The sequence below is a fragment of the Polyodon spathula genome, chromosome 13, assembly GCF_017654505.1.
Source record: "Polyodon spathula isolate WHYD16114869_AA chromosome 13, ASM1765450v1, whole genome shotgun sequence".
In the NCBI taxonomy this organism is placed as follows: Eukaryota; Metazoa; Chordata; class Actinopteri; order Acipenseriformes; family Polyodontidae; genus Polyodon; species Polyodon spathula.
In genome coordinates, this window is record NC_054546.1 from 36,568,546 (window position 1) to 36,594,015 (window position 25,470).

Genomic DNA, 25,470 nt, shown 5'->3' on the forward strand with positions numbered 1-25,470 from the left:
AGATAGTTTTGAAGAAATAATGTCTTACTGTGTTGTTCTAGGTACCACTCCATCCTGCAGACCAGTTTGTTTAAAATACCAACTCTCTATATAGACTGCGATCCTTTCAATTGGGAATTATCTGGAGGTCTGTGTCTCTTGTGATTTGCTGTTTTAAAGACCATGTTATTCCTGGTTAAAGCAACCAATCTAAACATGTTTATTAGCAGCCAGTAAGAGCACCAATACCTACACTATCCAGGTTGTCTTATTCTTGAGGGGTTTTTTCCCTTGCAAATAGGATATAAGGGAACAGCAAAGGCTGTCTATATTTTCATCAACAGAGTGACTTGTGTTCTTATTTTGGCGATATAAAGCCTGCCATGTGTTAAAGACCATGTGTTGAACTGTTACCATACCATTCCAGGGCTGTCTCCTCTGGTAAAGTGGACCAGTAGATGAACTGTACTGTTGGGTTTTTATTTATTTTTTTTTATTTTTGGTAGGTAATTTTGTAGGAAAGTGAAGGCGGTGTGTATAACCCTTGGAAAAGGTCTGAATATTTTCAGAGAGAAATATTTCTGTATTTAGTTTGAACAGCTGAACTGAATCTAAACATCCAACATGTTTCTTTACTTGACTTGGTTTTACTTCGGCACTGAACTTTTCCTGTGCTGGTAAAGTATCATCTGCTTTCTGGTAATGCTTCTCATGGAAGCATTGCAAAGAATATGTCTGATGTTTCTGATGAGAGAAAAAACAGAAATGCACACTGCTTGAGTGGCATTTATATTTTAAAAGAACACTTGTCAGTCAGTTTCAGGGCTATACATTGTTGCTTAAAAAAAAAAACAACTATAACGTATATATGAACTACCTTTGTTAAATTCATTTTGTGGAAACACAGCTGGCAAGAAAACCTGTAAAAACCCGTAAAATGTCTTTGCATCAGAGTTAACTGTTTAGGCTGTTTCAGTAATGCCAGCATTAAAATAGTATCCCGATACCTCAAGCAATTTCCTCTGCAACATGAATCATCTTATTTCTGATACCTTCAGAGTGTGTCTGCACCAAGTAGTGTCTGTTTTCAGTACTCTATGCTGGATATTTGATCACATTGCCCATGAGAAAGTTGAACAATTAAATTGTTGAGATGAAAATCCATATGTTCAGTTTTATCAGATTTTCTGAAGTCCTCAATCTTGTTTTGTAGACACCACTTGTTAGATGTCTGCCTGTACCACACCTACAGAAAGGTGCATGTGATTCATATAATGGAACTTGTGACATTTGAAAAGAAATCAACATCTCAAAAATGTTTGGAGTGCACATGTATGGTTCTTCTTCATGAATAATTCATTGATAAGTAGTATTTCAGGAAACCAAGCCGTTCATCTGTAAATACATCTTCTGGTTCTGGTTGAACCAGGATCCTGGGCTGTTGGTGGTCCTGTGGCGCTGTAGTTAAGAAGCACTTAGTTCAGGAGGTCTCCATGTGGGGGCCAGTTCCATTTAACTAAAAAGGCATGTGCAAAGACACGTTCTGGAAAACCATTTTCCATCAATTGCTGTGTCTGTACTGCTCTGTAATGTAGCATTGTGCTTACAATGTGGTTCATGTCATAGCTGAGCCATGTTTTAAGCACAAAAAAGAGAAAGTTATTGAGAATATCAGGGAGGGGGGGTGCATACAATAATTTGTTAGTCTATTATGGCATGCACACTAACAGTCTTTAAAAAAAAGTTGTGGAGACATACAGTAACAGCAGATGCACAGCCATAACAACTCTGGTGAACAGTTACTGATCAGAACTCAAAGCTAAACAGATTCACTCAGGAAACAGTAATAAACTGACCCCAAAAAAACCAGCTGCTTGGAATAATAAATGAGTAAACGGGGTGCCTTCACGAGCTCCGTCTGTCGTGATCTTTACAAAACAATAGCAAATGCCTTCTTGCTTGGCTTCCTTCTTCCACAAACTAAAATGAAATATCCTTGCTTTACACATAAATTTGACAGATAAAATACACAAAGCGTATGCTTCCTATGGTGTTTTGTATTTAAGAGGCCATTTTTATAAAGTTTTGACATTACTGTATCTTATCTAATATGACTGCATGCAAACTTTGCATGTGAAACCGAATACAGTCTTGCTGGTAAAACTCTTTGCATTTACAGCTCTGCAAAATAATCTACTAAATGGGTAAGTCCACATGGGCAGTACTGGATGTCTTGCCAAGATTTCTCATGATCTCTGTTTAATAATGAGGAATCATTCTCTTTTCACCATGAGCCAATGCTCTTGTGTCTACATAGTATTAAAAAGCGCTCACTGTTGTTTTATTTAAGTCGTTTTCTAATTTGGAGTCTTAATATTGCCAAAATCAATTCAATACCTTTTCCTTACAAAAAGTAGTTGATAAATATGGTGCAATGTGTTTAATCTGTATGGATCTGCACTCTGTCAATATATTGAAGACAAAAATAGAGTTCAATAAAATATAAATAATTAAATACCAAAAATAAGCAAATCCTTACCTAGATTCGCTCATTAGCAGATGAGACCTGTGACTAATGAATTCTCCTCGAACAGCAGCCCTGTGTTCCTCGCACAATTCAATTACTCGCCTCTGCCAGAGAATATTTAATCAGCCACTGATCAGACAGAAAGGTGAAGTGACACTTTCTAATTATAATTATGATGGATGATCCTCTGTTGCTAAACAAAACGCTGTCTTTAACTCAATTCCTAATGTTGTTTTCTCCTCTCTTGACTTGTGTGGGTTTCAGTGTCTTGTATTTTTTTTTTTTTTGAAGAGGGGGTTTAGGGATTTAATTGCTTTCTGTGCAGCTCTGATTTAGTTTGAAAATTGAGTCTTTGGAAAGGATGGCCTATAGATGAATCTATAGATGAAGCCTATATCCTGAATCGCTCGCTCTCTAACAAAATTCTCTTTCTTAAATTAGATGTATGCAATGGTGGACACCACCTTACTAAAATAGAAAATGTACTCTAAATCAAAGCTTGTTTTTGTTTCAGTTAAGCCTTTAATAGTGCTTTTTTGGTTTTAGGAAATAAACAAACCCTGTACTGCATGGGCAAGAGTTTAATCAGGCAGTACTTAATGGTTTTGTTTGATACTTTTTTTTTTCTTGCTAGAGATGGACCCTAGATTTGACTTCTTGTTTTGTTTTCATTGTATCACAGTTCATATGTGTGTGATTTAAACAGACACTGACATATGTCTCTTAGGTAAAGTGGATTTACAGTAGATGTGAATTCATTCGAGTTCTTACCTGCTATGCCCTGCTGTCTGCTACATACAGAGAGAATGCATCTTCTTCATTTAAAAAAGATACCACACAAGGTTAAATATGCTTTCATCCTTACTTTAAGTTAATCTTGCACTTGTTTATTTCAGTGAAACTGCCCACATTCTTCTTCTACCTTGACCAGCCATCCCCATATGATTCAGATACCTTGCAGCCAGAGACATGCTTTGACTCTGAAGAGTCATGATAATGTTTAGCAAATAGAAAACTGATCAGCTTGTTTCTTTTGATACCCTATTAAAATAGTTGATCTCCTTGTTTGCTTCAGTCATAGGTAAAAGTATCCCAACTGTACTATAGCAAGAAATTTTCTTTTGACGGCAGAAACCTGTGCACCCAAGACTATATTTTTCAGAAGGTGCTCAAGAGATCAAATGGTCACTCGACTTCAGTAATCTTGATTAAATCTTTTAAGTAATAAGGGATCTACAATCTTTTCTCAATCTAATTTAAATGCAGCAGATTATTTATAATAATCTGTTACATGTTGTGTTTACACATATATTGCCCCCTCAATGATATTCAAACTAAATGAACGATTTTACTATTCTGCAAAAAAGAACAACTGTGTTCTTGATTAAGTGGAGCATCAATAAATGCAAAGGCAGGTTGGACATTACATTAAGTTTAAATGCTTTATTTGTGACTTTCCAAGTGCAATAGCATACTAATCAATTTGTCTATTCAATTGATTTAAGTGTTTCGCATATCGCTTCCTGTAAACAAACCTAAACGAATCACTTTAATGCACAAGGAACGAGCCATATGTGATAGGGCTACACACAGAGCAAAACTGGTGGTTTAAAATCCTCTGTGGGGCTAATAAAAAATAATTAAACAGGGGTCCTCCTCCCGTCTTCCATCTCTCTGAATTGATGCTATAGCAGGCGCATGAACAACTGTCATTTCAAACTTAATTAGAGAAGAAGTGAGATTGATGAAGTGAACAGAAGCATCAGCTCCTGTCTAAATTAACTGTAATCCAGTAATTACACACAAAGGTGACTATTTAGCCCAGTATAAAGGTTTTCTTTTTCCTCTGCTTTTGTATTGCCTCCCTTTCCAATAATGAACAGCCTTCTGGGACCCAATTACAAACAGCAGCCATCCCTTCATCCTTCACTCTTATTCAGCATGAATGAAGGTGGTGCAGCTCCACTTATTTATCTATTTATTTACTTACACTATTTTGTTTTGTTCTTGGTATATTTTTTTAATTCGTAGTAGTTATGGGAATAGTGTTGTATTTAGCACATGTTCATCCAATAAGACTTCTAACACAGACTCTATTACTGCCTGTACTATTCTTCACATAGAATTGGCTCACAATACAGGATTCCGATCTTGATCTGGATTCTTGCAATCAGCCAAGAAGTGGCATTTCAATGAGCAATACATGTTATTAATAAACATTGGTTTAAATAGCAGTACCCATTAAACAATCTATTGTTACAGATTACTTTTTCTTTTTTTCCGTTTAATCTGATGTATCTGTTAGTAACCTGAGAATTTGCATATGTATTTTAGCAATTGAACCAAGAGCTGCACAGAATTGTTTGGAAAAGCCCATTCAAAGTATAGGGGCAGGGATGGGGGAAAAGGGAGTCGGATCTGAAGGCGATAGTTGAAGGGCCTAGTTGAAGATCCGTGATGTACAGGATGTCCCACTTATCCAATTCTGAGCAAACTAAAGTAAATTTTATTTAAGAATCTGAAGGTGTCTTTTCTGTCTTAAGGGTTGAATGTACGTACAGGCAAGCCAAAGGGTACTTTTTTTTTCTTGCATCTAGTAATTGGTTCTGTGAATTTCAACATTAGGCTATGTGTGTGATAACGGATAATGCAGTGCTTTCACAGGGCCTCACAGCATATATTGACTGATGTGTTATCTTATTGGAGAAAGCATATACTTATTTTTTTACCCTGTTTTTCTCAAATTAATTTTTGCTTCAGGTTATTGTATTTTGTCTAAGCGATGCGTTAGCTACTGTAGAATTGTGGTTGTAGAAATCAGAATCATTAATAACAATTATTGGAGTTCTATAGTTCCCTCAGACACCTAAAGTGTAGGGTATTGACTTGAGTATTGTGGAGAATGTTGCCTATTGATCTGGTGGAGCCAGAAAGGAATTGTAGCTTCCGCCAATAAAACCTGGATTAACCCTCATAGGCAGACAGGCAGGCAGACACACTACACAGTGCCATCAGCTCTCACAGGTTCAAAAACTTTACCTCCCCTATGAAACAAAGATATTGAAACCTCTGCTCCTTTCATTACAAGCATGGGGCCAAATGATCTGGATAACTGTACTTAAAATAACAGAGCAGCAGGATTAGTCCCATTTAAATTGAAATCTGTCTGTCAAGTGCAACAACACACAGGAATTTATGTACGTTTTATTAGAAACATTAATGAGAGCAAAGTCAGTACAGTGTAGAGAACTCTGTACTATAGATTTATACTTTGTAAAAAATCTCAAACACTAGCATTCAAATCAGGAAGTTAGAGCACTTATTCAATATTGAATCCAATGCCAGTTAATCACAAGTATTAGAACATAAGAACATAAGAAAGTTTACAAACGAGAGGAGGCCATTCGGCCCATCTTGCTCGTTTGGTTGTTAGTAGCTTATTGATCCCAAAATCTCATCAAGCAGCTTCTTGAAGGATCCCAGGGTGTCAGCTTCAACAACATTAGGTACTTTTTTTGCATAAGTACCTACCAAAAAAAAAAATACATTCAGTGCACAACATAGCTAACATGCCTCTGTTAGGCAAAAGGTCATTTCTTTACATTGAAGCCATAGTTAAACAATTTTTTTTTTATCAATCTTATGTCCAGTGTTAATCCTAGGAAACATTCTTTTACAGCTATGTTTTGTATTATTCAACAATATTATGTCAAACAATGGCAAAGTATTGTTTGTTTAATTAAGTATTGGTTAAGTTCCTCCTTGAAGGGCTTCAGTTATATTTGAGAAAGCACAATGTATCAAAAAAAGAAACCGTCATGATTGTACCAAAAACAAACACTGGTAACTAATACTACAATGCATTTAAAAAAACATTAAATAAATAAATTTAGCACCAGTGGATCACGCTGCATTAAAAAAAGGGATTGATTTCCTTACACGCTACCTTCTGACTTAAGGGTTAATTTGATCAATTCATCTACTGCCAGGAAGCTGTTCTGCATTTAATTGCAGTATTTTATAGCACTGGATGAACCAACCATTCTTTTAGGGGTAATCTCAAGATAAACATGTTTATACAGTCCAGATGGAGTCCTTTGTGCTATACTTTTGCTAACATCCCTTTACCACTGGAGGTGTCTAATTCTAATACTTCCAGTGTGTCCCTCTGCATCTGGGTCGTCCCTTTAAAACCATTGCAACTAATGCATGGCACAGTGAACCTGTACAAAACTACTGGGTGTGAAAGGTGAGATGCCCGAGGCTTTGCCAATTGATTTTACTGTTGTTCGTCCAAAACCAACCAACTGTATTAAATGATGTTATAACTGACTCTGCTAATTTCTATATATTTTCAAGCCATAATCCTATTAAAATTGTCCAGAAATCTACAATTCTATATAATGATGGTTTTGCTTTAGGTCCTTTACAATATTGAAATTAGTATTTCCTGTCACTTTGATTCTTTTTCTAAAGGGATTTGGGGTCTGATTTTTGTGCAAACTGCAAGTAACAAACAATCCGGAAGGTTAATTTAAGGACCAAGATGTGTGCCTTCAGGGTTGATTTGACCAGGATAAATCGCAGCTGGATTTTCACCTGGGATTGCATAATCTACCTATCCATGGCTATCCCATGATTACTCCTAAAAATGAATGGTACAGTAAATATAATCCTGGTCGATTTCCTGGTGTGTAAAATGCAATGACAAAATCTAACTGTGGCTTTTACTGGTGGAGTATAGGTTCAAATTAAAAGAAATGTTCTCTTGTAACATGAATAGGTTTGTTTTTAATTGCAATAACAGATCAATGATTAGAACACAATGTTCATTTGAAAGATTATATAGCAGCTACAGGGGATGAACACTTAAAAATGTGTTTTCTCTATAGTTAGACCACCACTTATGAGTACAAAAAGTTTATATAGCACTCCTAGAGAAGTCAAGCGATTTCAAAATACAATTATTAAAAGGACCTTTAAGGTGCAAAAGCAAGAGTCAAGGTTTGGCTGAGTCATCTAATTCTTTCCTATGCCGGTGCAGTGGAATGGTAGTAAGAATCCTTAGCAGTCAGTAATCCTCAAGGCATTAGCATGCGAGACGTGAGTTTTGTGTCTCTACTTGGATCCTGCATCGGGTGGTGTTTTGTTGAGGTCTTTGACCCTCTTTGTCCAGTATTGTTTCGTATTCTGCAGGTGATGTGAGGTTCTGCACGCAGTCAGTATATCTCAATGCAGGTTTTAAACTTCTGTTGTGGGGGGGGTGTGAGGTCTGAGGGTCTCAGTGCTTGGCAAGTCCTTTGCGTAGTAGAGTCTTGTGACTGATTTTTTTTTTTTGCTGCTGCATGTGGCCTAGGCTAGGCCGAAACCTGGGATGTCCAGTTCTGAACGGCCCCTCTTCGATTGTCTAACTGCAGTTTGGGTCGGCAGCAAGATACCTCTTCTTCTTTAGGTTCCCGCTGTTGTTCAGGGCTGGTCTTGCAGAGTGTAGAGTTCTGTTGAAATAAATAGAAAAAAATATTTTACATCCGGTGTTTTCACCTTGGGAATGTGATCGGCTAAGATCTGAGAAAGCAAAAGAGGAAGATCAGGGCTGGTCTTGGAATGGGATTGGTGCAGAACTTGGAAAAAACTACACCAAGTACTAGTACTTATTGGTTTGCTCAGATCCTGGAAAGCAAAGTCAGGCTGGGCACTAGTCAGTGCTTTTTGTCTGTGATCTGTTCTGCAAACAACGGTAAATAATTGGATATAATAATTGTAATACAAGATTTTCAAGGCATACCCAGTCTCTACCTGGCTGTCTATGGGCTGCACTGATCCTGTTTATGTTTTATTCCTTTATTAGTGCTTGTTGTTTGTTTTGTTTTTTTAACACAACGCCCCATATATGGATGACGCTATTTCAGCTCTGTTCATTAGTTTTACTGACAATTGCACTTCCAACATCATTTCCCCGGTTCTACAAGTCCTAGAATGATCGTCAACGGCTCATTTGAAAGGTAAGAACTTGGACTAATTTGCTGTCATTTATGTATTTATTTAAAATATTCGATAAATCAAATAACTTTGACATTTTCCGGAACTGCCGCCCCACTTACTGACTGCACACTTTGCGTACTACTGCTCTAGTCTTTCACCTTACAAAGGATAACCCAAAAGCACCCCACCTTATTACTGTCGTCTCTTGATGCCAATATCCCCAGAAATACTGACCCTGCCTTAGAGACCATGATTAACACTAATCTTGGACTACCTAATGCTACCTTAGTTACAGTAGACCAAGATCAGTGCAAGATCACCCTGTTGTCTTGTGTCTTGCCCCTATAAATGCCAACTATGCAGCGACCTTTACAATTAAATACTCTGTACCCCACACCTACATCCATATCTTCCCACCTTGCTCCACAGATTCCTGTACACAGTAGCTACCACTACACCCCTAGATCTTGCCCCTTTAATCCCAATACATCAGGAACTGTCTGCCTGTACAATTTCTACATGGAAGCTGCTGCTATTAACTATTCAGTCCCATTAAAAAGAGTTGAAGGCATGAAAGACTGTGGACCAAAGCATTTTTGCTACACTGCATTAAGAGCTGACTCTATTACTCTGCTGCTGCGTGAAAAACAAATAGATTGCCTCCCAGGAAGATGGCCAACAGATTTCTTTTTTTTTTTTTTAATAACCGCAGTCTTCTGTGAAAATCTAATCCCAAGTACCATTTACACCGCATCTTGATAACTTCTGCTCAGAAAAGCATAGAATATGAATATTTCATTCCCTGATTCCCAAATAAACAGCACAGGCTTTTTATCAATCAGGGGACCTCTAGCTGGAAGTGAAGTGGAAAAGAAAGAAAAAAAAAGCTAATGAACCCCATGCTTTCAGAAATGCAGAACAACGTCTTAGGGGGGCAGGTGGGCTTCTGCAAATAGAAGTGGCTGCTGCTTTTCTTTTCTCTAAAAGGAAACACAAATATGCCTTATTTAAAAATATGTACAGAAGGCAAAACTATGGATGAATGTAGCAGATAAGACCACAAGGAATGACTGTTGGTGTGCAAATCCAAATGTGATTGTGGGAGACTGCATCTTCAGACAACATGAATGCATTTCTCTTTTGTTTACTGCTTTCCCCTTTAGCCTGGTAATGTATATCTCTTGCAAACTCTGGGAGGGAGAACAGGTTTACTGGATTCACAGCTTTTCTCTTGTGATTTCGTGCTGAAATCCAAGCGTCCTTCCTAAAAGCCCTCAGTAATGACAGTTAATGAAAGCAAATGAATGATGCAGAAGGAGTTGATAGCTGCATGCTCCTGAATCTGATATGATAAATAAACAAATGCATTGAGTGAGAGTGTGTGCGTGTGTGCGAGAGTCTCCACCACTTTACATTCATTTGATTTATCCAGCTATTTAATTTTGCACCTGCAAAGGCTTTTAGGATGTCCCAGCAGAACAACAGCACACCATTTTAGCTTTGTTTATTTACCCAGTGGTTTAGTGGTTAGTATCTTTTGTCCTGGTGTGGGGGCTAGATTATCAGGTATTCCGGTATTCTCAGGTAAGTTTTGTGATCTGGTCTGACCTCCGAAGCAGGGTCGTGCCCCTTGGTCTTTATATAAAAAAAAAAAAAAAAAAAAAAAAAAAAGAGTTGAAAAAGTTTTGTTTTGTGCATTCAAGTTCAAGTCGCTTGTTTTGTGGTTGCCTCTGAGATTTGATGCTTGGCTGAAGAAATGCCTCTTCAGTGTTAACAACCTCAGCTCTTTTCAGCAGCACAGGATTGTACCTGAACTGGCCAGAGCAGCATGTGCTCTCTTAACGTGTTAAGAGGCCAGCACAAACACACACAAGCAGAGCAATGATACAGCTACAGGATTTAAACGCTGTCCCCAGAGTGCAATGGGGTTTTATAGAACATACTTTTTCGGTAAGGATCTGGGGAAATGGCAAACGTACTTGAAAAAGGTTCACTACGTTAAGGCTGATATTCTAAACTTTGCTCGTAAAGATGATGGACAGAAATAAATGAAAACAAAAACTGTTGCTATGTGAACTGGGTTTTAAAATGCAAGCCACTAAGCTACCACTGCAAACCACTAAGCTACATTGCTCATTAAACAACAGCAGTACAGGAGTAGGATAATTCGGCTACAATCCCTTGGCATTAAAATGTATTAAAAATATAAATAATTAAACATTAATTGCATTTTAACAGAGTAGATTACAATAGATTCCCAATAGCTTTCATTGTGCAAGTTTCAAATGTTATGGCTTAACACTTAAATAAAGTACCAGTAATTTACTTTGTGTACAGACACAAGCTACCTCAGAAACCAATCATTAACACCCAATCAGCAGCTCGCAATATGCAGAAACTACTACTTAAACCACAAAGTAGGTCATTTGTACTTCTATTCTTATAAACATATTTTTCCTTTATTTGACTATACACATCCTAATATAGACCCTGGTGAATTCCATGTAGCAGAAAACCCAGCTAAGTGTGTACTTACTCCGGGTCATGCAGCTGGCTTCGTAGTCGAGTCATGACAGCAAGGTGCTCTGATTGGCTTGCGTGGAGAGCCTAGAAGGTGAAAGACAGATGATGATGATTAAAAAGAAGACACTTGCACCATGCTTACTAGCACTAAGAGGGAATTGATCTAAATAGAAAATAATGAGAGCTAATGTTAATATAAGAAATCTGTCTGAAATGACTTTGGGCAAACAAGGCTCCAGTAAATTAAATGAATAAATAAACTGAAGCAACCATTCTAACCCTCTGGAATAAATAAACCGAAGCACCTACTGGAACTTTCTAGAATAAATAAACTGAAGCACCTACTAGAACTTTCTAGAATAAATAAACTGAGGAAACCACTCTAACCCTCTGGAATAAGTGAACTGAGGCACCTACTCGAACCCTCTCGATCTCGATCCTCCGCTCATCCAGCTCTGTCTTGAGCTTCTTGTTCTCTCTCTGCAGGTTGTCAATCATCTCCGTTAGGTGGCTGTTATGAGTGGGGAAACAAGTTAGTCCTGGAAAAAAGACCTGCCCCTCTCCTTACTGCAGAACGTACAGGGAAGATACAGGGTAACTGACAGAAGCATCATTGTCATTGACATAGTAAGAGTAGTTGTAGCCTGTGTCATTATCCATAGTGCGTGTGTGTGTGTGTGTGTGTTTGTATATACATTTATGACTGCCATTGTGAATGTGTCAGAAGAGGGTTGGTGAGGACCAGGTCATATTCTCTTCACGTTTTAACTTTATTCCCCCTTTATTGCAGTGATGCATTTGAACAGTAAATCTATACCTACAGTTAGGGAATCAACTGCAAGATATCATATAGTTTGTGGTGAATGTGCTCTGACTTACTCCTTTTCAGCTGTCAGGTGGACTATCTGTTTGCTTTGCTCCTTTATCTTTGTCCCCAGTTTCTCATTAGCTTGCCTGAAAGAAAAGAACAAAAACTAAGGAGAGGAGTAAAATGGGCTTGAAATGGAGCCTGCAATATGAGGCGATCTTCAGAAACTGGGAGTTTACAGTAATTACAGTAAACACTAACTTCCATTAACACAATACATCTGTTTAAACCTGTGCTTGTGGCATTTTGCCCTGCTGTTCACTAGCTATAGTGCTGTCTCCCAGTCACTGTTATTGAAGTGAATGGCAGTGCTGCTAGGATACTCACTTCTGCTCCTTTACCCACTGGTTGACATTAGACACGACCAGCTCGCTCTCCTGATGAAGACGAGAGCTGTCCGAGCGTGCTGCACCCAGAGAACACCGTAGCACCTCCACCTGGGGACAGAAAGAACACGCAGTGAGACTACAGCGATCCATCCACACCAAAACAAACTGTGGTCCAGTGGTTAAAGAAACGGGCTTATAACCAGGAGGTCCCTGGTTCAAATCCCAGCTCAGCCACTGACTCACTGTGTGACCCTGAGTAAGTCACTTAACCACCTTGTTCTTTGTCTTTTGGGTGAGACGTTGTTGTAAGTGACTCTGCAGCTGATGCATTGTTCACACACCCTAGTCTCGTATCTTGTAAAGCTCTTTGTGATGGTGGTCCACTATGTAAGGCGCTATATAAAAATAAAGATTATTATTATTTATTAACAGTAACTCTAGCTATAGAGATCAATCCACACTACACACACTGTCTATAGCTGAGAGACACTGTCTATAGCTATAGCTACACCAAAACACACAGTAAGACACTGTCTGTGACCTACAGATCAATCCACACTACACACAAAGTGACACACTGTCAAACAATTTACAAAGATAGCGCATTAAAGTACTATTGACCACTGCAGCAGCTCAACCTGGGGATAGATAGAATGCACACAGTGATCCACTGTCTATACAAATACACCTGGAAAGACAGCGTCAAGTGAATACACACCCACTGAAAAACAAACCACCAGAGAGCAAAGCTACACACTACAGATAGACACACAAAGTTAGAAGACTTCAGGGTATGGTATGTGGTCTGTATTTGCTTTCTAGGGAGTGGAGAGAGAAGTATGGCCCGTCTGTACTGTACCTCATTGGAGGTAGCCATGTACTTTTGCTTTAACATGTTCAGCTCTGAGTGTAAGACATCTCGCTGTAAAAGAAACAAGGAGAAATGATTAAAACAGCAAATTTTTAATTTTTTTTTATTTAATGACTTAAATGTATATGCCTCTCTTCAAATTATTTTATATCTAAACAAATCATGAGTAATAATATAACTATATCACCATAGTCACTGTGAGAGACAATGTTAGATTTTAATGTTGCGTATATTATGAGAGTAAATTATTAGTTATCCCGATACCCGGTTTTGTCCCAAATAAACCATTATGTTCCCAGGAGTCCCCACAACAGCTCAGGAGAACTGATGGTCAGTGGGCATTGTCTGATCCTGCAACCATGACAACGGAAGCTAAACAGCGGACATCTGCAAGCTACAGGCCCCTGGTGCATGGACAGCCCTGCAGGTGTCCACTTGAGCTCACCGGACACCTGGCCAGTAGGGTCTGCTGAAGCATGGTGAGGAGAACTGTTCCTGTTCTTGTAACCCGCAGAAATGAAGACTGACAACTTGGCACTACCACTCCAAGACCTCCTTAAACTTGGCACAGAGTTTGCTGCACATCGAGTGGGCTTATGTTGCATACCTGCTGGACCTGTCAGTGTTTCATGCACAAAAATGGGTGCGTGTCATACCTCTTGGACTGAGGTATGGTATTTCTCCCTGAGGGACGCCAGCTCCACTTTGAGAATCACTGTCTCCTCATCTCTCGACTCCAGCGCTGCCAGCTGCTCCTGCCCCCTCCTCTGTGTAAGTGCTAGCTGGGCACTGAGCTCAGACAGCCTGCTCTCGTACGCTCTGGCCTGTAGGCGCGATAGATATTAACACAAAAAACAGTGTACAAAAACTCAGGTACAATGTTTTCACGTGGAGCTGAACTCCATAGTGTTGTGTGATCTGAGGTATCATCCATAAATAAACTATAAAAGTCAAGTAGGCAAACAATTGAGCTAGTGCCTTCTTCCTTACACTGTAAGAGCATGATAAAGATTTGAAATAAGCAATCTTCTTGGTAAGACAGTTGTCTTTTAATTAGCTATACATGCACTGTAGTATGTATTGCACGTCCACCTTTAGACACGCTTGTAGACACTGGATTTTGTCTGGTATGAGCTTTCAAGTGCTACAGAAAAGGGGAGAGCAAATTAAATGCAGAAAAAAAGCAATACATATAATGAAGGAAACCAAAGCAATTAAAACAGGTCCTCTCCAGACGTGAGCGGAGATGAAATTCACTTCCTGCAGCCTATCTGTGCATTAGCTTCACATCCCTCTTAATCCCCTCTGTGATCTCAGTGTAACCAAAGTCTGCAGATTATTTTTTCATCATTTTCTCTGAGATCTCTTGCCTAATCCGCAGGAAAGGACAACCTAACACAGGCGCACACTAATCGAAGGTTTCGGAAATGAACTTTTGTCATCTCTTCCTTCTTCCACTTTAAAAAGCCTGTGTGACTTGTGGATTTTGCAGAAACAGGTGACACTAATTTTGATCTTTCAATCATTTGAAACAACAACAGATTGACAATTTACTATGACACCGCTTTTGTTAAATATAATCAAACTAATATTGGATTTATTTTTTTGTAAACAATTTACAACTTATACATTGTTTAGCCTTCAGTTGTGTGCAGAAGCCTATTAAACAGGTCACATCGATAAGTAGATATGCTTTTTCTACTTTTATGTATTACAGTGCTTACAAACGATTACTATCCAGTGCTGCTTTCGTGTGAATATTAAACTTGACTCTTGTAATTGAAATTGCAGATTTAAACACAACAGCAACAGTAGCACAGCTTGGTAAATGGTAAGAATGTTCTGTAAAACAGCAGCATGGTAAAATACAAGCCAGTTCTTCAGCATGGCAGCAGCACAGCTAAGCAAGCTGCCAGATTGTTCTTTAAAAAGCAGTGGTGCAGTCTGGGAAATTGCTGTGTTGTTGCTTTAATGCAAGTCTGGTGTAGGGAGTCAGGCTGCCGTAAGCTGTGTGTGAGAGAGGCGGTGGATTAGCAGTGGCTTTGTTTCTATTTATCCAGCTCTCACAGATACAGGGCTGCCAGATGATGAGGATTGTCATTTAGAGCTTCATTTAATAAAATAAAACCTGCACTGGGGACTGTGTTAAATAATCCACTACGCCAGTGTTCTCACTAGAATAGCTACTTCAATCCTTGAGTTAACTTCAGTTATTACCAGTCCTTAATTTCTATTGGGATTTTTGTCTAGGAATGTCCTATGCCTACTATTTATGTAAGATTGCAAAAAGCATGGTTTGCAGTGATGTTACTGCCGGGTGGTGTTAGACAGAGGCTGGGTACTTTGGGGTCAGTATTTATGGTGCCGGGCTCACCTCATCGTGTGTGTGTTGGCTCAGGCTTTGCAGTCTCTTCAGTTCCCCGTTGAGACGCCTCATTCGCTCCTCGTATGCAGCGTTCTCCTGCCCGAGCTGAGCATTGCGCTGCTGAGAACGGACAAGCTCGTTGCGCAGGCTCGCCGCCTCCCGACTCCGCTCGCTCAGCTGAGGGGAGCGAACAATATGGCATTGATATCTGACACAGATATGATTTAAGAAATCAGACCCACGCTAAATCTGCCCTGAATTGCTTTCACTGTTTTTATAATAGTCCAGTTGGTAATCATTTCAAGTTCTACAAAGGTGATAATTATTACTGGTTTGTACACCTCCTGTAGTATGTCTTCATATTAAATTGAGATCAGTTTTAGCAGGCTCTTGATTGATTCACCTTATCATTTTAGTATCATACGTCAGAGATATAATTTGCATAATATATAAATCTTTCACATTGGAAACAGCCCAATTACATTTAGTTTCTTATATCGCAGATTTAATCACTGTGTGTATTTATATAATATCTTTTTTTTGTTGAACAGTTGTTTCGGTTGAAAATCCTCCATATTAAAAATGTAAACGCCCACCTGCTCCATGCTCTCCTTGTGAGCCCCCTGCGCAGAGGTCAGCTCCAACCTCAGCTCTCTGACTCCCTGTTCTGCCGAGGCCAGCTCTCGAGCCCCGTGCCTCGCCCTCTCCTGGGCTGTCTCCAGCTCTGCCCGCAGCCTTGACACCGTCTCCTCAAACCTGCTAACCTGGAAGAGCACAGAGCCAACACTTTCTGTTACACAGAACTCAAAGACAACGTCACTGCACCCATAAACTACCCACTGTTTTCACTCCATTTACTGATCCCTTAGATTACTTGCACCTATACCCTTACGGTACTCAGCAACTGCCTCTGTTATTCTATGGTCTATTGGTTTAAGCTCTCCCTGCCTTACTCCCTCCACTGCTCTGATTTAATTTCTGGCCTCACTTTCTGTGCAGGCTGTGGGTCCTACCTCCTTACGTCCTCGCTGTGTCTCTGTCCTATCCCTGACTCTGCCATCCTGCTCACTGGGGTGCCCCTCTCCCTCTGTCTCCTCTTGCCTTACCTCCACTGGGACGAGGCCTTGTCTGATCTGGCTCTGCTCTGGCTGTAGGTCTTGTCTCTCATCCTCGCTATCCAGCTAACTTGGGTGTCTCTCCATCTCACTGAAGCCCAGCCCCTGTCTGAAATCACTCTCCTTCTCATCTTCTTGGTTCACATTCTGCCCGATTTTTTCAGCATGCACCACTGACTGCATTTATGGCTGCACTATGGCTGTGTGCAGGCTTTAGGTTACTCTTCCCCTTCTCTCTGCCTATGTTACCCTGCTTACTCTCTGCTTGTCTCTTTTCTGGCTTCATTGCCTTATGCTGCATCTCTATCTTCTGTCTCAACTTCACTGTCCTCTCACAGAGACCTTGTCTCACCTCTTCACTGTACCTCACTTCCTGCCTGTGTCGCTCAACCTCTCTTAGTTTGTGTTTCTTTTTTTCTGGTTTAGTTTTAACTGCATGTCTTTGTTTATAATCTTATTCAGGCTCTGCTTCAATTCTACACCTACACCATGTCTACACCATGTCAACTGAGGTCTTGCCTCAAACCCTCTCCTTGCCTCACCTCTTCACTTAACCCTTTACTCACCTCTTCACTAAGCCCCCCCCCTCAAATCCTCTCCTCGTCTCACCCCCTGCCTCAAAACCTCTCCAGCCCCACCTCTTCACTCAGTCCCTGCCTCAAATCCTCTCCTCGCCTCACCTCTTCACAGTACGTCTTGCTTTGACTCTGTGCCTCCTCCATGTCTCTTTTGGAATGGTGTAGCTGTGACTGGAAAGCAGCATGTTCCTCTCGCAGGTGCTGGGAGGCGCTGTGGAGCTCAGAAACACTGTTCTGTAGACTGGATATCTGCTTTTCCTTATCCTTTAGCTGTAGACAGACAAACACAGCAACCATTAAAACCAAAACCATTTCAAACAGATACACAGCAGTCACAGCTTTGTATAGAATAGCATGTATAAGCCCTATAGAAATTATAGCACAGTTAGTATCATCACTTGCTCCTATACTGTCACGCTCTCAATGCTAACCCAAGGTTAATCGAATTGGGGAGTTGGCCCCAATGGCTCTATATTTCTGGAGCTTTATTTTAATCTTCTAAACATCATACTGACAACAACAGCAAACAACGTACATTTACAAAGCACTTTTCAAGTGAAACAACTCAGCACTGTCCATATTGAATACAAAAGTACACTAACACAATTAGATGCAGGTCTAAGCAGTTTTAAAGCCCAAACTTCCAGTTAGTTTTGAAGGACTGAACATAATCCAAGTCTCTACTAACTTTTGGAATTGAGTTCCAGAGCTACAGCAATACGTAATGTACAGGAGGCAGGAACAGAAAGGAGCCTCAAATACTTCTACTGTTACGAAAACCCCAGCAAACAGGCCTCACCAGCTGTTCTGTGGAGTGCAGCCTGGCTCGGAGCTCCTCGTTTTCTCTCTCCAGCCCATTCACTCGCTCTCGCCCGCTCTCCAGGCGCTTCTGCTGGTCCTGTTGCTGAGCCTGCTCCTGGCTCAACTCTGCCCGAAGACGATGGCTCATCTCTGCCTGCTCCTGCAGCTAGGGAGCGATACAGAGTCACATAAGTAGTGAAATCTAGGTATTGCTTAACAGCACTACAAGATGTATTTTAACATCTTACTACAAGTTTCTAAGGGGGGGAATGCTTATGTACTCTTTTCTTTGTGTAAGCAGCATGCATGCTAGGCTAAACTAAAGAAAAATGTACATATCAGTAATTATATTGATTAATAGCAACAACAACAACCTTTTGAACTAGATCAAAAAAGAGATGTCACTGCTTCTTTGAAAATACTCTCAACCCAATGCCAGTCTTAACCCCTAAGAGTCTGTGGCAGTACAGTGCATGTAGAATAGCTATGTCATGTCTACCTGGATCTGCAAGGTCCTGATCTGCTCCTTGCTGCTGCCAAGCTCCATCTCAAGCCGCTGCGCCCCCTGCTGGTGCCTCAGCCCCTCCTGCAGTGTGCTCTGGTGGCTCTGCTTGCTCTGAGTGACCTCGGCCTTGAGCTTCTCAATCAGACTCCTACAAGAACAACAACATTCTCACCGAAGCACTGAAGCACGAGTCCACGAGCATTTACTGGACTAACTAAATTGCATGTAACCAGAAATACTCCAAGCGTGGTTAATAATTCTAAAACTCATAGAACAGAACCTGGAATACTGGACAGGCTATGAAAATGGAAACATAAGTCATAATAGTTTTTCTAGGATGGCAACATATGAATCCTCTGTCAAGGAAATCAATAACCCCTTACAGGTGTTCTCAGACACAGAATGTTACCACAATCTTCACTCACAGCATGTTTAATTGCATCTCACTGAAAACTGTTTCTGTACAGCTTCATTAAAACCAAACAAGTCAGAGTAAGCTGTATAAGCTATATATATTTCTATATATATATATATATATATATATATATATATATATATACACACACACACACACACACACACACACACACACACACTGCATTCAGATATATTAACAGAATGAATTACTGTTCAAGCACAATCTCATCAAATTTGGGAAAGCTGCAGAAACTGAGGGTAGGGGACCTAGAATGGAAATGTTTTAGCCAAGCGTTTCGTAGAAATAACAGTTTGATAACCCTGGGAAAGCCCTGAGCCTTAATAGCACTCAGATCACTTTGCATTGACAAGCTGGCCGCAGTAACAGCTAATCGATGGCCCAAGAACTCTCTTAACACCCACCCCACCCCCCCCTCTCCTACCGGCCTAATCAATATCCACAGCAATTTGAATCCTCTGTCTGCATGGCTGATGGGACCAGGGGTTGGCTTCACAGCCTGCAAACACCCAGTTTAGTCCTCAGCCGATCACTTAATTACTAAATCCCCCCTAATGCGTATTGGCAGGCCGCAAGTGTGCTTAATGCTCAGGGTTAGCTGCCTGAACAAGGGACCTTTGGCAAGACTTTGGTTAAGATGTTCTGATTCCTTTTTGCTTTGCCATTTAAATAAGTGATTTTACATTAGTCCTCGACCTGAAATGATCCCAATATCGACCAGCCAGCATTCAAGCAGGCAGGGAGACACGCAGTTAAAAGAGATGGGAAGCTGAAATGTTACATAATTTGATGCAAATAATAAGGCAACCAGAACAGCATTTTAGGAAGGGAGAGGGGGAATCGTCAATTTGTACATTTGCCAACCCTGCTGCTCTAAGTTATCAACCTCTTAAAACTTTATTTGTGATGATTGTGAAGTTATATATTATGGATCACTCAGACTGAAAGAATTGTTCTATACCTGTGAGGATCTGCCATAGTCTTGGATGGATTTAGACCAACATGTGTTGGTGTGGTTCCTGACCAATGCTGGTGAGCCAGTTTAAATTCAAATTGATTTTTTTGATGGGGGTGGGCAGGTTTGTGTTGGATTAGACTAGGGTTGGTCTGATTTTGGATGATTAGAATGACTCTGGTGTGTGATGACCTGGTCAGTCTTGGACAGTGTGGTTTACTTGGAATGGGGAATGTTGCAGGTCTGGTTACCTGGATCCTTCAATCTCCTGGTCTGCACTGGCAACTCGCTCCCGGAGCACGCGCAGCTCAGACTGCAGTCTCCGCTCCCCCTGCTCCAGACGCACCACCTCTGCCACGCGCTCCCCCAACTGCTCCTGTGCCCTCTGCTGGCCACCCTCCGCCAGGACCACCTTCTCTTCCTGCCGGGCCAGTTCCTGGGCTAAGAGAGGGAAGAGAAAGGCAGGGCCTCACTATACTTACAGTAATACCGACAGAAACAAAAAATGTTACAGGTGACTGTGTTTGAAGTTATGGCCGTACATTTATATAATGCTTCTTCATTTCACACTGATGCGCACCCATACCTGCTCGGATCCTGGTTCTAATTCATACTTAATCATATTTCAGTTAATGAAGTAGTAAGTAACGGATTATGCTGAATTAAATAATGTATTCATTCAAGCATGTTCAGAGTTACTTTACATAAATATATGTACATTAAAACCTGTATTAACCACCCTAAAAAGGACTGGAAACTGGCTGCTGCTTATTCATGGAGTCTCTGTCATATATATATATATATATATATATATATATATATATACACACACACACACACACACTACAGTCAAAAGTTTGAGTACACTTGCTGGAAACTAGGTTTTTTTTCATAATTGACAATGTTTTACGTTGTATACGTTTCTGTAAATACTTGAAAATGAAAACACATGTTACAATATACAAAACAAAACATAAGGAGTATCAAAGCAATGTTCAAGAAAATTGAAAATTGTCTTTAAATCTTGGATTCCTCAAAATAGCCACCCTTTGCCTTAATAACAGCCTCATAAACACAAGGCATTCGCGTAACAAATTTCAGCAGGAAATCACCCGACAGCTCTTCTGCAGCAATTCCCAGAGACGTAGGGCACTTGTGGGTAGCTTTGCTTTGACTCTTCTGTCCAGTTCATCCCATACAAGTTCTATGGGATTGAGGTCTAGAGACTGGGTAGGCCAGGTCATTAGATTGAATTGTCCCTCACTTTTCTTCTTCGCCAGATAGTTCTTGCACAACTTTGAGGTGTGTTTCGGGTCATTATCTTGCTGAAGAATGAAGGACTGCCCAACTAGCTGTAATCCTGATGGAATGGCATGCCTCTGAAGTATGCTATGATAGCCATGCTGGTTGAGCTTGCCATGAACTTGGTAAAGATCACCAACTCTGTCACCAGCAAAGCAACCCCAGACCATGACACTGTCTCCTCCATGCTTGACAGTGGGAACCACACATGCAGAACTCATGCGCTCACCCTCTCTGTGTCTTACAAATTCTCGGCAGTTGGACAAAAATATTTCAAATTTTGACTCATTGGTCCATAAGACTTCCACTCCTCAAACGTCCAGTTTCTGTGTTTTTTGGCCCAGGCAAGTCTCTTTCTCTTATTCTGCACTCTCAACAATAGATTCTTTGCAGCAATTCTTCCAGTTAGGCCAGCTTCACACAATCTCCTCTGAACAGTTGATGTTGAAACATCTGTACTTCTAGTAGCATTTAGCTGAGCTTGTATTTCAGGGGCAGTTAATCGCCAGACCTGTGACTTGAATTAACTTGTTCTCTGATTCTGAGGTCACCCTTGGCCTGACTGACCTTGTTCGGTCCTCATGAGTATAAGTTTCTTCAAATCGTTTGATGGTCTTGGCCACAGCAGTTACGGACACTTGCAAAGGTCTTGCGATTTGTCTTAAAGACTGACCTTCATTTCTTAAAGTAATTACAGACTTTTTTCTTTGCTTAACTGAGTGTCTTTTGCCATTTTCTGCTCCCTTACATTCAGGAATGACAAACTTGTGCCTATGCTACCTATATTTATAGTAATCATGGACCCTCACCTGTTAACAATAATTGGTGACAAAAGGTTAATTAGGTAACATGCTAGTTAACTCAGAGAACATCTAACAAAGACATTTTTATACTTAGGCCAGTGTTCTAACACCGTGTTATACACATTTCAGACTTTTAACTGACTGGAGCCTTAGACTGAAATCCCCTTGCTTTGGGTGACCATTTCATTGAAATTGACAAGATTTACATTTTCATTTAAAAATAAAATTTTTGAATGCAATTCTCTTATAATTATCAGCTTAGATAAGTACACATATCGTAATGAAATATTGAGTGTTTATAGACAAGTTTATACAGTTAAAAGCATAGATAAACCTGGTTTCAAGCAGGTGTACTCAAACTTTTGACTGGTACTATATATATATATATATATATATATATATATATATATATATAAACAATAAGTTCAGATAGATGGATTAAGTAGGGTATAGTTCCCCTCTTTTCTAAGAAGGATTTTAACTGTGGTTCTGAAGCTCAGGAATGTTTGTGCTTGTATTTACAGCGTGTGTTTCTTTATCTTGTTTTGAGGGTCACTGGAGTTCATTCAGTGAAAGGCAGTGCTGTTTTGAGATGATGGAGAGCGAGGCAGAGATACAGGTACAGTTCCTCTGGCAAGCCCTGTGACAGCTGCGATGCTGCCTGTGCGTCACTCTGCCCTGGGCTGACGACTGATGAGCCATTTCATTTCAGACTGGCTGCTGGAGCAGCACGCAAACAGGTAACCGGCTCTCACAGGTTATTAAAAGACATATTGACATAATAAAAATAAAGATGGAGAATAACACAAATATTGCTAAATAACAATGGTTTCTAATCATGGAATTACCTTTCTTTTTTTTTTTTGAAGTTCTGTTATGTACTACTGTACTACTGTTATGCACTACTGTTGACTGAGTTGAGACAACCAAACACATTGCACTTGTCTGTGCTGTAAGATATAATGTACAGGAACTGTCACATGTGTAAAGCAATGCCAGACAGATAAACCAATTAAAAACTATGAACGAGCTAGTCACTCTTGTGTGCATGGAATTGATCATTCTGTAATTGACTGGGTGCTGTGCAGTTTCTTCTTGTCAGTGAATGCCTTTCTGCCGCCCCTACCTGTCTCCCGGTACTGCACGTGTGCCTCCTTTAGCTCTTCTTTGATCCGATGCAGTTCAGCCTGTAGGGCGGCGCTCCCGTTCTCTTTCTTCCGGGTCTCACGCTGCAGCCTCTGCACATCTGATTCGAGGCAGGCGACGGCGGCACGCAGCCTCTCAGCCTCCACTGCCTTCTCTCGGATTGCCTCACGTGCCTCCAGCAAGTTCGTCTCAGACTTCCTCAAGAGGGCGTGTCTCTTCTGGATGGCCTACGGGGGGAGGATAATACATTAGACACTTATTTAATCAGGAGTGGCACTTCACCTCAAACAATTCCATTTGAAATCACTCTGTAGTGAGTTCATTATTCAAAAGTAAAACACTGTCCCCTAATCTTAGGAACATGATATATAAATAGTGATACAACCAAAAGTACCACTTTGCTTCTTGTAGTCTGACAAATGGTTCCTTGTGATTAATTAATGTGAACATGTTCCACTATGTATCATTTGACAATACAGTACATCATTAATGTTAATTTTATATTATTAAACATCTCACAAGCCAATTCAATCAGAACAACGGGTTGCATCATGATACATATACTGGGACTTTAGCAACCTGTTATTAGGAATGTCTGTACAGTACCTGCTCTTTCTGAGCACACAGTTTTTGTGCCTCCCTGAGGTCATCTTCCAGTCTAGAGACTCGATGCTCCAGCGTCCCCACCTCTCCCTGCAGCTGCCTCACAACCTCCTCCAGCCTGAGCACCTCTGCAACAACAGACAGGATTGAACGGGGAGAGAGGGACAGACAAACAAAGCATCCCCACAAGTCTGAAATGGGGTTAACTGTGGCCTTCTAGAAGATGTGTACTAACGGTACCGAACTGAAAAGGAACAGCTCAAGCCAATCCAGCCTTTACTGTGGGCTCAAATACACAAGCTCAGGTTTGTCAAATGAATGTATGTATATGAAATTTATATGTATTCATACCCCGTGGAGATTCTTAAACAAAAGGGGAACGGAGAGTTTTATTAGGTGTGCGTCCTTGTGCTAGCATCAAGCTAATAAACCTGTGCTTCACCCTATCTGCTACTAGTAACATAAACAAGTAACATTCTGTATCAAAAAATAAACGGGCAGATGAAATTTAACAGCAAAATAACTTTAAGCAAATTAATGTTCAAAGAGACGGTTTAATATAACCCAGCATTTCCACATACAACTGCCATTTCTTTGACAAATCAACTAAAATATTCTCAGATATAGAGGTTTTAACCTTAAACATTCTACCTATAAACTGTGAGTATCATATTTTAAGTGAAATATTTTTATGTTAAAGTGTTTCTTGCCTGTCAGTGACATGTTTTTAACAAATTAAAAAAAACAACAACAATTAACTAACAAGTAGTGCCCCTTCTCACTACTGTTATACACTGGAATAAACACATGGGATTACAGTAACCCCTCTCACATTTACGTTATTACAGGGATGATGTGCTATACTGAGATCTGGTACTGCACAGTACATACAGCCTATATTCTAGTAGCTCCCAACCCTCCCAGGTAATACTGCCATGCTATTTCACCTCTCATGCTGCTGGTCTTCTGCTCAGAAACCCTGCTGACCTCTTCCTTCAGCTCCCGGACCAGCCCCTGGTAATCAGACACCTGCTGAGCACGCTCACTGCACTGGTCCAGCGCGTAGGACAGCTCCTGAGAACAGGCAGGGCAAGTTGAAAAGATCTTAAGGTTAGACAGAGCTGGATTGGTGAGATAATAAAATCTGCACAGCATGGGAAGTGTGGAATACCGCTACCAATTCAGCAATTGTGAGTTGCTTATCAAACATTTCTAATTCGCTTAACATTATTACAAAAGCACAGCTTTTGCTCTTTATTTCACTATCTGACGTAATAAAAAAAAGTTAAATATCGAAGGTAGCGAATTAGTGAGGGACCACACACAGTATAGTACATGTACAATTCTCTGTCAATGCGGCATACCAACAAACATACAAATCATCGAATCAGGAAAATGAGGGAGTGTTCTCCTTTTTGGTCTTTACTGACTTTAAATGAGAAAATGTATAGTTTGGTGGAGCTGGCTGCTGTGAATCTCTCTTAAGCCTCACTCAGACACCCAGCAATTTGAGTAGGCTTAAAGCTGAACTATAATTTTAAATCAACAAACAGGTCAAAGGATGTCGCCACAGAAATTTGAATACTAATGCATTATGAAGCACAGCATTCAATGAAATGCCTTAGGCAGGCGTGTTGAGTCATCATTTTAGAATGGACATTTAGTTTTAGAGAACTCTGACAGAGATAACTGCTAGACCGCTCTATTCTTCTGGTATTTTTTCATTTTAACTTTGACTCGGCATAGGATGCTGCACTATTATCTGTTACACATTATTCTGGA

The 25,470-nt window shown here is 40.3% G+C and overlaps 1 protein-coding gene across 1 annotated transcript in view; it reads right to left on the reverse strand.

The window, feature by feature from the left end:
- Positions 1-5,990: 5,990 nt before the first annotated feature.
- Positions 5,991-25,470, reverse strand: part of LOC121325319 (putative leucine-rich repeat-containing protein DDB_G0290503) — a 142,430-nt gene continuing 122,950 nt past the window's right edge. The window contains exons 29-44 of the mRNA XM_041267748.1: positions 24,636-24,762; positions 23,692-23,816; positions 23,066-23,312; positions 20,086-20,275; positions 18,438-18,591; positions 17,937-18,104; positions 17,240-17,407; positions 16,041-16,208; positions 15,454-15,621; positions 13,736-13,903; positions 13,068-13,130; positions 12,207-12,316; positions 11,891-11,965; positions 11,429-11,522; positions 11,025-11,095; positions 5,991-8,001 (exon numbers count right to left, since the gene is read on the reverse strand). Of these exons, the coding sequence (XP_041123682.1) occupies positions 7,914-8,001; positions 11,025-11,095; positions 11,429-11,522; positions 11,891-11,965; positions 12,207-12,316; positions 13,068-13,130; positions 13,736-13,903; positions 15,454-15,621; positions 16,041-16,208; positions 17,240-17,407; positions 17,937-18,104; positions 18,438-18,591; positions 20,086-20,275; positions 23,066-23,312; positions 23,692-23,816; positions 24,636-24,762 (2,184 nt within the window). The 3' untranslated portion in view covers positions 5,991-7,913. The remainder of the gene's footprint in view (positions 8,002-11,024; positions 11,096-11,428; positions 11,523-11,890; positions 11,966-12,206; positions 12,317-13,067; positions 13,131-13,735; positions 13,904-15,453; positions 15,622-16,040; positions 16,209-17,239; positions 17,408-17,936; positions 18,105-18,437; positions 18,592-20,085; positions 20,276-23,065; positions 23,313-23,691; positions 23,817-24,635; positions 24,763-25,470) is intronic.